The 15,920-nt window shown below is 39.4% G+C and overlaps 1 protein-coding gene across 6 annotated transcripts in view; it reads left to right on the top strand.

The window, feature by feature from the left end:
- Window positions 1–15,920, top strand: part of AFG2A (AAA ATPase AFG2A) — a 204,062-nt gene that overhangs the window by 45,483 nt on the left and 142,659 nt on the right. For all 6 annotated transcript variants that reach the window (XR_016466056.1, XR_016466055.1, XR_016466057.1 and 3 more), the window contains one exon: window positions 7,784–7,910. Coding sequence is in view for 3 of the 6 variants with exons in the window: in XM_090139166.1 (XP_089995292.1) it covers window positions 7,784–7,910 (127 nt within the window). In the remaining 3 variants the exon portion in view is untranslated. The remainder of the gene's footprint in view (window positions 1–7,783; window positions 7,911–15,920) is intronic.

The raw sequence follows: 15,920 nt of genomic DNA, 5'->3' as shown, positions 1-15,920 counted from the left end.
ACCTTACTGTTATGAATTATGTATGGCCAAATTATGTGAAGAAACAGAATTTTCCTGTGCCATACGTGAGTTGATGCTAGTAGCTGACTAAGCTAAGCAAGGAACTTGGCTATTTTGACTTATGTTGACACTGGTTGTCCCTGATTAAGAGAACATCAGCTGAGTTTGGATTTGATGGAGAATTGAGGCATTCAGAATGTCTGTGGTTGTGGTCTGGGATCTTTAATGTATTTGCCATCCAAATGAAAATATTGTCTGGGGGTGAAAAAGCCACATGGCCACTATCAGCTGTCTACTTTAGGCCTAACAAGGAGTGGTGAAGAAGCAAAAGTTTTGAAACACCTGAATCACACAGTAAAACTTGTAATTTGCTTTGAAATAGCAATTTTAACAAATAACATTACCCATATGCTGTATACATATGAGATATTTTTGCAATATCTTTATTTTTGAAAAAAAAAAAAACCAAACCAAAACTCCTTCCTGTCCAGCAAAAATCCTTTATCACAATGTGTTTTAAATCTGTGTTTCTTCCTTCATGAAAACAACAACAAAATTTAATTTTGCCAGTCTTTATCATAATTTTGACACTTTAAGCTTTGTGCTCATTTCGAGTCAGTAAGACTTTCACTGGCATCAGTGGGAGCAGGACTGAATCTGTAAACTGTTTTTTTGCCATCATTCAAATGCATGGATAAATTTACAGGATTTTGAGAAACCTATGAAGTCCATGAAGTAGGTAAGCCTGTTCCACAGTGCAGAAGAGTGCTGTGGCAAGGCTGATTCTGCAGCAAGGTGCTTCAGCCGAAGACATGCATCTGAGCTGTTGTATGGATTCCTACCTGAGGCCTGGATGAGACATGCTTGGATTAGAGGAATCAGAAACAGGCACAAGTGATGGCCACTTTCCTTCCTGGTATGATGTTGATTATGGGAAAAGATCAACTTACCCATGCTGAATGGGCCCAAGCAGGCTGCAACTGCCAGCGGGATTAAGAATATAATCATTTAATACTTTTATTTTTTTAAATAAGATAAATAAAAAATAGTATTAAAAAAAAAGAAATAAAAGGAGAACATAATTGTCATCAAAACATATAATTGAAACTTATTCCAGAACAGTGTAAGCCTCTTGTATTTAAATATTGTTATAATGAAATGAATTCCAGTCCAGTTACTTGCTTCTATATGTGCAATGCTTCCAATTTAAACTGTTCTAACTTCCCTGGTTGACATGATTGATTACAGTTTTCGACTTGATTAACTTCCAGGAATGTACAGAAGAGAAATGCTGAGGGAAACAGAATGAAAGGAAATGGGAAATACACTGTGCATCAGGTGTGTGGTTATTTTTAAGGTGACATCAGTGTTGAAGGAATAGGAGAACTGTAGATGTTAGCATCTTCCTGTTTCAGCTGGATAGTGCTGGTGTCAGATGAATGTGTGGCCCAACATCTGTCCTTCATAGACGTGTCTGGAGTTGGTTGTGAGCAGATGGAAATGGGTGATGGATTGCTGTCCAGTACTTGAGGATTCAGAGAAATGCTGGGGAAAGCCCCCTGGAAAAGATTCTGGTGGTTCCAAGCCCATCTCAGACTGGCTCCTTTTCTCTTTCATTTGTGTTGCCTTTTTCTGGGCCCGTTTCATTGACTTCTGAAAAGCTGCAATAATAAGAAATTTGGTCAAGTGGAAGATGTTGATTACATGAATACAGAGGGTAATTAGGATGTAAAAAGTGACCTATGGGCTATGTTTAATACAGTGTCACCTGCTGACAGCTGAGCACTGTTTCCAGTTTTCATGAAGCCCAATTTTTCTTTTTAGGGAAGTTTGCTTAGACTTGATGGTCACTCAAGGAACTCTAAGAGTTCCTCGAGTTTTCAGTGCTTTTGTAATGCTTAAAAAAAAAAAAAAAAAAAAAGGCATGAAGTGCACCGTCTGGGGGCATAAAGCTAAATGTTCTACCTGGTCTCTGAATTTTGCTAACTTTCCCAAGTTTCCTCTGGACATTTCCCTTATATAAGATTTGAATTTTGGTCTTGAGGAAACAGAAGATATGAAACAATATAGGGGGTAAAAGCTAATATAGGGGTATGTTGAATATTCCCCAGGCAGCCTGGTCTAGTGTTTGTCAACCCTGCACATAGCAGGGGAGTTGAGACTTGATGATCATTATGGTCCTTTTCAACCCAGGCCATTCTGTGATTCTATGAATACAACATCTAATTGTAGGGTGCTGATGGAAGAAGGGATTTAGAATTTGTTCCTTCGGAATATTTCTGCTGATACAGGCAGAAAAATTTTTTGATATTGGGAATGTTTACTATCTCAGCACTGATGACATGTTTTTTTTTGTTGTTGTTTCACAAACAGCCAATACACTGAAGTGATATTATGCAGGTGTCTTTCTCCTAGATTTTTTTAACAGCATCCAATTTTGTGGTATCAGTGATGGTTTGAATTAATAACGTGCACTGGAGTTGTGCTGTACATGTGCCAGATGTGAATTTGGCCATAACAACCGTTTGTACCTAGGTATGCTTCCTATGCCTTTTTGGTTTACGAGATACATTGTTTGCTACATGTTCACGTAGGTAGATGAATCAATTAGTAATTCTGAAGAACAACAATAACGCACTAAGCCTTCTGCCCTGCATCTGCACAGGGCTGAGGGCCTGACAGCAAGGTCTGCTTCAGCCAGCATTAATTGTTAAGACACCAGCCGTTCTGTTGTGTCAATGCGTTTTGCATTTGTTGTGAGAGGAAATTATTTCCAGAGATTCCAGGAAAGAAGTTATTTGAGATGATATCATGTCCAATGAGTACTTTTAAAACCCGTAACTTTTGGCTGTCATTGCAATTCTTTTGTTAGAGAGAATAATAAGAAAAGCAGCTTTTATCTCTGTAGGTGAATCTTGCCTGATGTGCTGATTTGGAAAGAAAGGTGGGCTGTACTCCTCCTCACCAGATCTGCGTTACAGATTTCAGCTGTGTGGAGATGAATCCCTGGGCAGTAACTGAGCCGGGTGCCTGCCCTGAGGCCTGCCCCTGCGACTTTGCAGGCCTGCCTATGAATTTAAGAGCGCTCTGAATGTTGGTGTGTGAACAGTTCCTGCATTTTCAAGTCTATCATTTATCACTGTAACTAAATTAAGGTCCTGATTCTGTAGCTAACATGTTCTGATGGGTTTCATTGCCACTGAAGGCCGTGGCAGAGGGAGAGTCACTGGTTCTCCTTGACAGGATTTAATTGAAGATCAGGATTTAAATAGTTTTTTCCAATGGAAATAACATCTGGTGTTCTGAAAAAACATTCATTGCCTTGGCTTTGGGAGTGTTCTCAGTTTTCCGCCTGTGCAAATGTATATTTGCATCACTATTAAAATCATTGCAGTGAGGTTGCTTTCTAGATTTGATCATGAGGTAAAATCACTGCTTTCTTGGACTTCAATTTTCAAATATGAAACAAACCTGCTAGATGGGGAGTGGATGGGGAAGGAGAGCTAAACAAGTGAAAACATAGAAAACAAGTAAGCTGTTGCTGTCAACAAACTAGTTATAGCAAGAAAGGTAACAGGACCTGGAACACATCCAGAGAAGGGCAGTGAAGCTGTGAAGGGTCTGGAGCACAGGTCTTATGGGAAGCAGCTGAGGGAACTGGGATTGTTTAGTCTGGAGAAGAGGAGGCTCAGGAGAGATCTTATGGCTCTCTACAACTGCCTGAAAGGAGGTTGTAACAAAGTGTGAGTCAGTCTCTGATCCCAGGCAACAATGATAGGATGAGAGGGATTGGCCTTAAGTTGCACCAGAGGAGGTTCAGGTTGGAGGTAGGGAGAAATTTTTTCTCTGAAAGAGTGGTGATGCAGTGGCACAGGCTGCTCAGGGAGGTGGTGGAGTCACCCTCCCTGGACGTGATGAAGAAACGTGAAGATGTGATGCTGAGGGACATGGCTTAGTGGGCAGTATTGGTGATGGGCGGAAGGTAGGACTAGATGATCATAGAAGTCTTTTCCAACCTTAATGATTCTATTTCAGTCTGCTGATTACTTACATCTGATTGTGTCTGAAAAGTCTCCTTGGTGTGAAGAGGTATATAATGCTGGTAAATTTTATGTACTTGGTGCAATGGTAGAATCAGATTGCAGTTACTCTTACATTTATGGGAAGAAGTGTGAGAACAGCTTCAAGCATTCATGTGGAAAGGACGGTTCTTATTGGCCTCTGACTCCAGGTGGTGAGAATGGGCACTGGGTGAGAGGGGGAGTTATGGGTGGCCCTCACCTGCATAATTCAGTTTGGGGCTGGGCAGCAGTCTCTCAGATGCAGCAGATGAGGTAAAAATTAATTCAGGTTAATCGTGAGGCACTGGTACATTGTAGAATGTGTTTTCTTCTGCCAGAATGCACGTTGGAAGTGCCTTTAGCATGAAAAAAATACTGCGAACAGGTTTTTATTCCCCATAGATAGTTTTACCTGGTGGGCTTGGCAATTCGAGAAGCCTCTCTGTTGTTGGTCGAGGGAAGGGTGTTGGAAGGGCATGCAGCCCAAGGCTGGTGGGGCTTCTGCAGCACCAGCTGAAACTTCACATGGGGGAGGGTATCTGGATCTGCCTAATGTGGTAAACCAGTAAAAGCAGATATGTTTTTCTCCCTTTAAAACTACTTCGAGGATTTAGGAATTGGCAAAAAGATTAAAATAGCACGTAGCTTACAGACTGATGTATTTCATTACAACACCATTAGAGATTACTCAGAATTCTGAGGCCCACGTGTAGCAGCCAGGCTGCTCTTTCCTCACACGTTTTTATTTTGAAGTTCAAGGTATTTCTGGTGGAGCACAGCTCTTGTGTGCACGCACCCGTGCACACATGGCCCTGTGTGGATTATGTAAGGTTCCTAATTCCGACCGCTGGGATTTGCAGGCGGCGTGTTGACAGGAAATTAGTTTGTACCACTACGTGCCTTTGGAGAGTGATTTTCATGCAGTTGCAATGATGACATCAACCCACAGAGGTCAGGTTGAGGGGGGCAAAGGCAGTCTCTTGGCTGGAAGTTGGTTTTGGCAGCGCCTGCATGGGACTGGAGGGTTAATCATAATTTGTTTCTCCGACTGCTGTTTGCGTCAAAAGTCCAGGCAGCTTTAATGAAAGTTGCCTGTGTTAATTTGAAACCCTTGCTGGGAAATCATGGGAAAATGGAAAAACGCATACTTGCGTGTCACCCTTCAGATTAACAGCTTAGGCAGTGCTAGCATTCTCGGGGTGTGCAGTGCAATTCAGAGCGGCTTGTAAAGAGATCACACATGCCTGCTGGGAATTTCATAGGGCATCCTCTGAAGCCAAAAGCTAATTTGCTCTAGACTCTGTGCTAAATATGGTGCATCATATGATGGCTTAGTGAGCTATGTCAGCAAAAGCACCAAAATTGAAAACTTCTGGTGTCGTAGATCCCAGACATGTCTTCATTTGATAGTACTATTATTTTTGATATTTTTTCCATGTGTGGTTTTAAAATCTTATTATTCCACTTCTAACAGGTAGTAACAGAGCTCCTACTAATGTGCTGGTGTCCCCCCTCTGTTGTTGTTTGAGGAGCAGGATGCCATCCATGACTGCTTAACAGTGATTTTCTGATTATGCCCCAACTGTGTGAAACTGCAGGATACGTTCACCTCTAACAGTGGGAGTTTTCCTTAGAAACCTTTTTTTCTTTTAGTCTGATACTTGTAAGAGAAATGTTTATACTGGTGAAAGATGTAATATCCGTTCTAGTCACCTCTCTTTATAAACAAGTATTTCTTCTTTGTTTCCTTAAAAAAAAAGTTTGACATCTCCCCCAGTGCCTTCTGGGTTCAGATCATCTCATATAACACTAACATTTTGGTCCCACTCCTAATGTTTTTCCCTTTGCTTAGCTTTTCCTTGTATGCAGCCCATGGGGTATAAAGTTGAGTGAATATGAAACTAGTGCGAGATGGGAGGCCCGAATCCCACCTGAGACCAGCTTATGTTACAAAGTTGATTTTAATTTCCTTTCAGTTCTGTGTCCTTTGAAAAGCATTTGCCATCCTTGTGCAACACCTGAAGTGTTTTATCAAGCTCAGCCCTCTAGAAAGCAAGGGACTGTGACCCAGGGCTGTGTTAGACATGCTCTGATACCCCTTGGGAGTTTCTAGCTTGGCTGCAGCAAACCAAAAAGCTGACAACGAGCTGACCCAAGTCCCTTCTCTAAAAACTTTCTTAGCCAGCATTTATTAGAGCTCCTCAAAGATATTTTCCAGGCTAGGTCGGATCAGTTAACTATTTTGCTCTGGTAAATTACAGAACCGGTTGCAGAACAGGAAAGCTACAGAGCTTTTAAGGAGGAAATCTATGTAGTGGTGGCAGTGGCATGTTGCGTTGGCTCCGGGGCTCTCAGGAAGCACATTGGCTGCCTTGGTGGTGGATGGCCGCACCGCTGCCAAGTGCCACAGCTGGATGGGGGCATCCTGCCTGCATCTGCTGGAAAAGCTCAGTGCTCAGTGGCTTAGAACTAATCTGTCTTCAGCAGTCACAAACCAGAGAGGTTTATTTCTTTAAGCTGTATTTTAAATGGCATTTTAGCAGGTGCTGGGGGCCTTCCCACAGCCGGAGGTGGTAGTGGCCAGCAGCCAGGCTCTCAGGGCTCCCACTGCTTCACTTCAGCCCCTGTATATGAGTGAATGGTTGTCTGTGTACAGTCCTTATATCTGGTAGGCACAGCATCTTTGAAAAAGTAAAACATGATTTGACCTATTTTTTTAATAATATTTCAGAAATAAAGCCTCTTTACACAGAATTAAAAGGATGTCATAGAGTAAAGAACACAACCGTTGATGACATTTATTACTTATTGCAACACAGGTGCTTGGTCTTGGTTTAATTTATGTAGTGTCTTCTGCATTCTTACAGTATGTGTGACCATGTATACATATGGGTATATGTATGTGAACATATATACATTATAAATGCCTAGGAAGAAGGTGGTATATCACTTATTCTTTTTTAAAATATTGGAAGGTTTAACTAATATACTGGTTTATTTTTGTAATATATTTTGCTACATCTATTTAAATAATTTTTTCTGTAAACTTCAATGTTACCAGGGTTAATTGCCTAAATAAATAAATAAATAAATGCTGAAAATACTTTGTTTTGCCTCTTTAGGTGTTTCACATATTGGCACTTTCAAACAGGAGTTTTCTGTTTCTCAGTCTTTCTTTCCTGGCATCTGAAAAATCAAAAGGACTGACAATGCTATTATGAAGGAGTTGGTACACACTGAATTTGTATTCATTTGATGGAGAGAACGTACAAATGTAGACCAGCTCTGCAAAATACATAACTAAGTAATTTTTCATCCAGGATGGTGTAAGCACTCATTTGCAGGATGCTGGAAATTAAAATTTGCCTGACTAGAAAAGAATCTAGATGGATTTAGTTATCTTAGAAATGTTCATTCCAGATATCCACATTCTATAGAATCTTTACAACCTATGCAGTAGGTTAGTAAGTAGCAAACCTCATCTGGTTTCTGAATACCAAGCAATCTTTTGAAGGACTAATTCTTCAACTTGCATTTACTAACTTCATATGACTGAAACTATTTTACATTCAGGTATTGAAGTTGAAAATAAAAATCAGAATTAAATTAAACATTAAAAAAAGTGTATCCCTATAAATTGAATAGAATTCTATATTTTTTGCTTTCTCCAAATTTCTGGGAAGGACAAACAAATGCTGTAACTTTTTTTTTTTTTTAATCAGCTCTTCAGGTGCTGGAAATGTAGCAGACCGTGTCTTGGCCCAGCTGTTGACGGAAATGGATGGGATAGAGCAGCTGAAGGACGTGACAATTTTGGCAGCTACAAACAGACCGGACATGATAGACAAGGTACGAATAGATGCAGTGTTGAATGTACCGTTCTCTTGAGAAGGCCTGATTCTGGAATACTTCAGTTCTCTTTGTTTACTCTGCAAATTGTTGTCTAATAGTTTTATGATAAGGGTAGAAGCTGGAAAATGGTGGCAAGGCAAAGGAATGGTTTACATCCCTGGCATTTTTTTTCCCATACAAATGTTTTAACAGAAACAAAATGTTTTGTGATATCCCCAGTGTCTGTTTCCTAGAAGAAATTATTCTTAAATTGAGCTCATTGAACTTGTGCAGCAACATTTCTGTCAAACTGCTTTTGTGGGTTTTGCTTCTGTTATGTTTGTTTATGCAAGAGTTTGCTGGACTGCTGGTTTCATTAGTTACTTCCTTTCAAAAGATTAAATATCTCCTCAGTGCTGTTCGCCTGCTGCCAGCAGTGGGGGTTCCAGCTGCAGACAGCACGGTTTCTCCTTAAGTCTCGCAGCAGCCTTGCTGGAGAGACAAGTATGTAAAACCAGAATGGTTGTAACACTTAAAGCAGAAAGCCTCCAAATGCAAAACAAACCCAGCAGCCCTCCAGAAAATCCACTTTAAAAGTCTGCCACTGCTGTGTCTTCTCACAGCTAAGTGCAGTAGACGGATCAGTCTGAAGTGATTTCCTTTAAGATATGTTTTGTGGTGTTGGTAAGATTCTTTATTTTGCAGCTTTTCACCTTCACAACATTCATGAATTTGATGACAAGCTAATGAAATTTATTTTTCCTGGTCTTTTGAAGGGTTTCTTAAAATATTTTCTTATTTTCAACATTAACAAATTCTTATATTTTAAGATATTTCTGGAATAGTGTTTTTCTGTTTGTCTTGGAGCATTCATGTAAAAATATATATGAGGTGAAAGCTTTTAAAATAATATTAGTATACACATGAAGTCTTGAGGAAGGAAAAAAACCCTTGTATTTTGGCTGCATAACACAGCTTCTTCCCTTTTGAACTGCCGGAAGCCCCCCAGCTGATAGCATCCCGATAAAGGCTTGCTTACAGCTTCCTTAAGGATTATCTATGCGTCTGCTAAGGCGAAGTAGAACTAGCAAAGTGTATTCAGTAAGAAGTGGTAAATCAGTGAAAAATACACTTGTGCAAAACTGAGATTTTCCAGAGATTTTAATTTTAGTCAGATTGATTTCAGCTTTCTTTGGTAATGATCTTTGGCATCAGATTAAGCTGAATTTGAAACATTTTGATCGGTTGAACAGAAATTTCCTTTTGGGTCAGTTCATTGTTTGGGTCACTCCGTCACCACCTGGGCATTCAATTCTCTGGTCACTCTCCCTTTGCCTAGACTTCCCTTCCTTGTGAATGCTGTTTGCTTGTGTTTTCATTTTTATCTGATATACTGGCATTTACCTGGGACAAAACTAGCGTGTGTTAAAGGGGCCACCCTGCAATACACAAAACTTGTAGAACTGAAATTGCTAGATGTATATGCACTGTATCTCTGTCACTGGTGCAAATCCAGCCCTAGTACCTGGAAGTTTTAATTTTAATCTGGAGGATAAAAAATTGGCATCTTCCCTGCATCTGAATTTTCTGGGAGTGATGAGATGAGATACTGATTCTGAAAAGATCTGTTTGTATATCTGCTTTTCCAGGAATCATTTATTTTAACTAATGGCAGCCTTGGAGCCAGGAAATGATAGGGGGATAACCCATCACTGAATAGGTGACACAGTCAGAGGAGAGATGGGCTTACACAGAAATTAGCTGGGTTCTGCAACATCACTGATCCAATACTTGCAGCTGGAAAGGACAGCATGTTGTGGAAACCCCACTTTCAACTCCAACTTTTTTTTTCTTGCATTTATCAGCAACATCTGAATACTCTGTGTATAGGGAACTATGCTAACTACCACAGGGGAGATTTGTAGACACTGTGATGGCTGAAAGGAAGAATATTACACATATATATCTCTATAGAGTATTAACTCCGATGGTAAGAAGCTAGAAGAGAGGAAATATAGAACTAACAACACACTTGTGTTGAGATGGCAGTGTTAGGCTGATGTATTCTAACCCCAAGTTAATCCTGACTAACAGGAGACAGTGCTTCTCAGAATAGTGATCTGTGTGATTATAGGAATGTTATCAGCTAGAAACTGTAAATTGATATTTTAGATATTTTTAAAATGATTTCTGCGAAGATGTAAAGAAACAAGTTCTGATAATTTTGTAGAAAGTATTTGCTTATAGAATAGCAGAGCAAAATTTCACCAGTCTGGAGAAAGTGTTTAAATTGTGATTTAAAAGGACTGGACAATCATGTTTGAGTTGGTGTAACTCACATCATGCTTCAGGCAAACCAGGTAAGCTACATCAGGCTATGCACTTTTTCTTTCCTGGAAAAAGAAGAAGAAAAAAAAAGATGGACACCAGAAAGTGTTTGTTTTGAACTTCAGTTAATTAGAAGCCTTTCCATATGGATTTACAGTTTGCTTAGTAATCACTAATGCCTTTGAAAATGTAAACTTGTATTAAATCAGTGTATTGGAAATATTATTTCAGTAGTATATTACAATAAATGAGTGTCCTATTTGTGTAGGTGTATCATGACCATGCAGTAATTTTTAATGTGTGAACTTTACATGCTGTATAAAGGCACAAGGCAATTTTGTGTTTCTTACTTTGAAAACAGCACGTGGAAATATTGCATTTAAGGGTATTGCCCCATGCCTAGTGTGGACATGGTCATCCCTGCAAACACTACACTTTGTTGTTTTTGAGTAGTGAATAGATTTTGAATCATCCTTTTATAGAGTTATGTTTAATGGTGATTTTGTTTTGACTTGTTACAAAAGTCTATTAATAAGGTAGTTTCTCTAAGATGTCATGATTTTATTGAAATATTATTCCAGACTTATGTTGTGTTCCATGTTTGGGGCTACATAGCTACTCTGCATCCCATTCATGCTATGTTGGAAGTACTTTGGGATAATTTCCACTGAAATAACAAAACAAAACCAGCATGTACCAATTTCACCCTACATATGATGCAGAAAGAGTGATTTCTGTTAGAGGGGAAGTACTCTGGAACAAGATGTTCTGAACATTCTTGGAAAGTGATACAGAAACAAAACACTGAGTCAGTAAGAATAGTAAAACTATCCTTTTAGTCTTGGTTTTCTATTTACTGTAGAGGTAGAATTGATGAGTAATAGTAGGAAAAATACTTCTAACTTTTGATGATTTCTCCACTCAAGAGTGATTTTTTTCATGCCTGAAATATTTTACAGTAATTTCATGGAGCTGCTTGCAATTCAAAGCTTGCTGGTATTTTCCCATGTATCAGTTGGCCTAACAAGAAATCTCACTCATTGCTTCAAACCGCACATAAATTATTTTGAGCACTGTGTATATTTTGATTTGCTTGACATTAAACGATCTTTTCATATATGCATGGATGAGGTTTTCACTGTAATCCAACAGATCTCCACAGGAGAAAACCTAGATTAACTCAACAGGACTGTGTGTCCTTTTTCTCTCTTACAGTGAAACCTGTATTTTCCTAAACTTCTAATGCTGGCCTTAGTTCTTGGGCGAGGAAGGTGAATTTCTGTTGCTTCCTGCCCATGCTGACACCTTTTTCCTCTGCATTTCATCTCCATTAGCCAGGGTACACTTAAGGAAGAGAAACTGTCAGATCCCCAGGGACCGTGGTGAATGTTTCAGCACAGGAAGCAAGATGCCCGTTACTGTGGTATCTGATAGTTTTACCTCCTGCTGGGTCAAATTTGATTGTCAAACACATTGGTGATGGTGTAAAACACAGGGTGATAAGTGAAGGGATGGCCTGTGATATACAATGACATCCTGGTGCTCCTGACAGCTTCACTACTCCTTATCATGGGGTGCAGAAAAGATGTATCCTCAAATATGCTATTTGCATAAGAATGACAGGATGTGATAGGACAAATGAAGATTAATGAGAGCCTGTGCTGTCAGCGTTACCCATTGTCTCTAAATGGATGATGGTCTGGATTGCATCGGTGTTCATGGGCTTCAAGTGTAGCTCTAACCAGAAGCTCTACTGATACACTGAATACCGAATAGCTGAGTCTTTTAAAAATACTTTTATAGTACAGTTTGGCTTCTAATCTTGAAGTATCTTGCGTGCTAGTATAAGAACATGTGTTCTGTGGATTGTGCCAGTGCAGAGGATTTTTGCTGCCTCCTTTAGAACAGTTATATTGCTTTTAGAAGCGTCATACTCTCCAGCCTTCCTCCTCACCTTCTCTCTTCTATCCTCTCTTCCTTCAACCTGAAGTCTTCAGTCCACATTGTTCTGCAGAGAAGCTCATTTGACTTCAGTGTCTTAACCACTGGAGTTCAACTTATTTCGTTTAAGAACCATGTGGATATTGAGTTTTCTAGTCTGCTTATAGGAACAAAATAAAACTGCAGCCAGTATTCTTCCTAGCAACTGCCAACTATGGGGAAATAGAATAAAACTTTCCTCCCCTGTGGTTCATTTGGGCTTTGGAGGAGTTCTCTTGGTCAGAGAAGTCAAACAGAGGTTTGACAAGTGAATTTGACCCTTAAAATGGTGATTACTGTGTGCAGTTTTGGGACAACCTTAATTTAAAGTGGCTTGTTTTGATGAAAATAAAAAGTGCGTGATAGAGCCATTTGGCAGAATCAGTAAAGAAATCATAATTTCTTGCCTGCAGCAAAAGTAAATAATCTTTCCTCTTTTAAAACATCAAAGTTCTGTCTTTCTGAAGGCTTATGGAAGAAATTCAAATATTTAGGTTTGCAGTTTTACAAGTTAAAAGAAATAGGAAAGAATCTGGCATATTTATTCATTATTGTCTGGAAATGGGTATGTGCTGTTGTAAAGCAGGTGATACTAGAAATATGCTTAGCAGTCAGATGCAGTAGCATTAACTTAACTTAACTCATTACCACATGTTATATTCTTCTATTTGCATATTTGTCTATGTGTGATTTCCATTTTGGTCAGATACATTTTACCAGAGGGTCTTCCTACGGCCTTGACTAGGTTCTGTTTCAGTTTTCCCAAACCTAATGTAGGACTGGAGTTACAGGCCACATAGCCCACCAGTCATGTGCTCTGCACCCCTCTGTGACCCCCAAATTTAATCAAAGGTCATAGAAAGCTCCAGGTTGTAAGAGGCCTTTGGGGGTTTTCCAGTTCAACCTCGTGCTTCTGCAGGGCCAACTTCAATGTTAGGTGAGGTTGTTCCAGGCTTGTCTAAGGAGGTCTTTGTATACCTCCATGAATGTAGTTTTCAGAGCCTCTCTGGTCACCTGCTTCATGTTTGATCACCCTCACCATGATTTTTGTTCTTTGCATCTAGCAGTCTAGCTTCCCAAACCCTGTGTGTTTTTGTCCTGCTGCATACTTCTGGGAAGTGTTTGTTTCCATCTCCTCTGAAAACCATTTTACTGCTCCCTGCTGCTTGTAAATATTTTTACCTGTTCATCCTACTCTACGTTGGGTTTCGTTTGAGGATAAGCCACCCAAGTGCCTCTTAGCCTTGCAGTGATATAATATGAGCTGAGTCCCAGACGGGAAACTGGGATACATCTCTGGCTGTTGCATCTCAGCGTTGCTTCTACTCAGATCTCATCTGATTTGGAAGACTGATGGCACAAGAGTAGGTACCTTTTAAAAGGAGACAATGTTGGGACACTTAATGCCTTGTCTTAGCATTTTATGAATAAACTAATATCAAGTAAACACTGGTTAGAGTGAAATCTTTTTGTTTATTTGATTTGTCACTGTTAGGTTACTGGAGAGGAAGTAGTCCAGTCTGGGGATCACAGGAGATAATTGACAAGTAATCTGTTAAACTGCTTGCCCTGTCTGATACCACATGACTGAAACCAGTCTTCATTTGTGGATGGACTTTGTAGTTATCACTAGAATAGAACAGGTGGGAATGTGTTTCGGAATAGCAATCAAACCATGTAAATTCAATCACCATGCCTCTCCATACTGCTGAACCATCAATTTAAAAAATTTTTTTTTTTTACTTTAAATGCTGAAATGCCTCTCTGCTCGTCAAAAGGCACTCCTCATATTCTTCTAAAGCCCTGGGATTAAAAGCAGAGAGAGATTTTGTGTCTTGTGACTTTTTAGTCAGCCAGCACCTAGCGTGTTTACATCATTTTGCCCAGGTGCAAGTATGGTTCTTTGAAATAACAGAAGATGTGGGATTTCTTTTGAAGACAAGATTGTTCTGGAGCATATCATAAATTTTAAAAAAATTAGGCTTTAGGGAAAAATGATATCAAACTACATGCCATTGAAAAGAAGGTCTGACATTCTGAAATTGTTTCACAATCTTGGCACCATCACATTTTCCATCAATTGGTTTTCTGTGGTATGTGTTTGGGTTTTTACCTTATAATGCAGTTAAACTTGCACCTGTGACTAGAGCAAAGATGTGCTCTGGAAAGTAGATATTTCTCAGAGATCTAATTTTGCCATTATTAATATAAGATGTTTACATTTTCAGGTGACTAAGAGCTTTCTAAGTTTATTTAAAAGAAGAAGAGCGTAAGTGGGAGTAAAATGTTTTTAATGTTGTTGCAAATTATTTTCACCTGTTGTACTGAAAACACTGAACAGACATTGTTGGCGAACACTACTGTTTACTGGCCAGGATCTCAAAGTTGATGATTTGAGGCTGGATTGAATAGTGAACCCAGAGTTCCCCCAGCACCTTATCAACCTGTCTGAATGCAGAGTTGCAGTTTCTGTGTTCCCCGTGAACTTATGTATATAATGTTCCTCTTTGAGTCGAGAACTGGGTTTTAAGATTCACCTGAAGCTCTCTTCTTCCATCCTCCCCGCCCCCTTCCTTGCTGATGAAAACTTTGTTTTCTCATGAGTACAGCAAATAAAATATTTCCAGGTGTGCAAAAGTGATTTTTGTTTCCAGCATCGATTGTCAGAGTGTGGAGGCCTGAGTAGTAAATCAGCCTTAAGGCTGCTACGGTTTAAAAAAAATAAAATCTTAGTGGTGACAGCTGAAGAGCACAGTGACTTTTTCACTCAAGATTTATTACTTGCCTGTAATAAGGGGTTGGAGGGAAAACTTGCCGGGCTGCATATTTTCTCCTTTAACAGACACACCATAAGGCCAGGATAAATTGGCTTTATTTTGTCTGTGAAAACATAAAACCAAACAGCGTATGTAAAAATATAATAGTTTTACTTCAAGTAGAACAGAAAAGTAAATATGCCTGCTCTTATTCTTTATAACAGAAGGCATTCCTTACATTGATTCATTCATGTAGTGTAGCATCACTAATACTTTCATAAACTCTACGACACGTGCCAGAAGACTTATTTGAAGGTATCAAAGCATACATACTAAATTTGGAAAAATACGAAGATGGCAGAGTAATGGCCCGAGTTTGTTTTTATTCCTATGTCCTATTCTCAGAAAATACCAATGAAGGCACAACGTGTCGGGAAACCTCCAAACTATTAAAAGTGGGAAAATTGAGAGGCTTATCAGAGTGCTATTTGTACAAAAGACCATGCAGCAGTTCAGTGAGTCTGTAATTGTGATACCACGATGTTGTGTGGTTGGTTTTGTTTGCCTTCTCTTCGTTTGGTTTTGGTTTTTGGGCGTCAGTTTTTTTTGTGTGTGTAACATGAAAGTGACACTGTTTGTAAGAGAACATGAGAACATATGCTTGTGCCTTAAGATGAATCATGCCTCTAGAAATGAAGTGAATTTGAAGTACCTGTAGCATTGGGTTAGGTCATCTGAATTCTTCATGTGGATTTAGAGGCAAACGTAGCACCTTTGTCTAGAGAATTAATAGTAATTTTATTATTAAGTTCCTTGTACCTGTACAGTAAGTTTTAACCCTTAAAACTTTTGTCTGCTTGTCAAAACACAAGGTTTAGCTTCCTTCTTGAATTACTTGAGAACAGTCTGTGTGATGCTAACTTCTGCCTACTAAATCCTTCCAGCTCAATCTTTCCCCTTTGTA

Source organism: Phasianus colchicus, chromosome 4, assembly GCF_987193195.1.
Source record: "Phasianus colchicus chromosome 4, bPhaCol1.hap1.1, whole genome shotgun sequence".
NCBI lineage: Eukaryota > Metazoa > Chordata > Aves > Galliformes > Phasianidae > Phasianus > Phasianus colchicus.
This window is presented reverse-complemented; position numbering and strand designations above follow the sequence as displayed.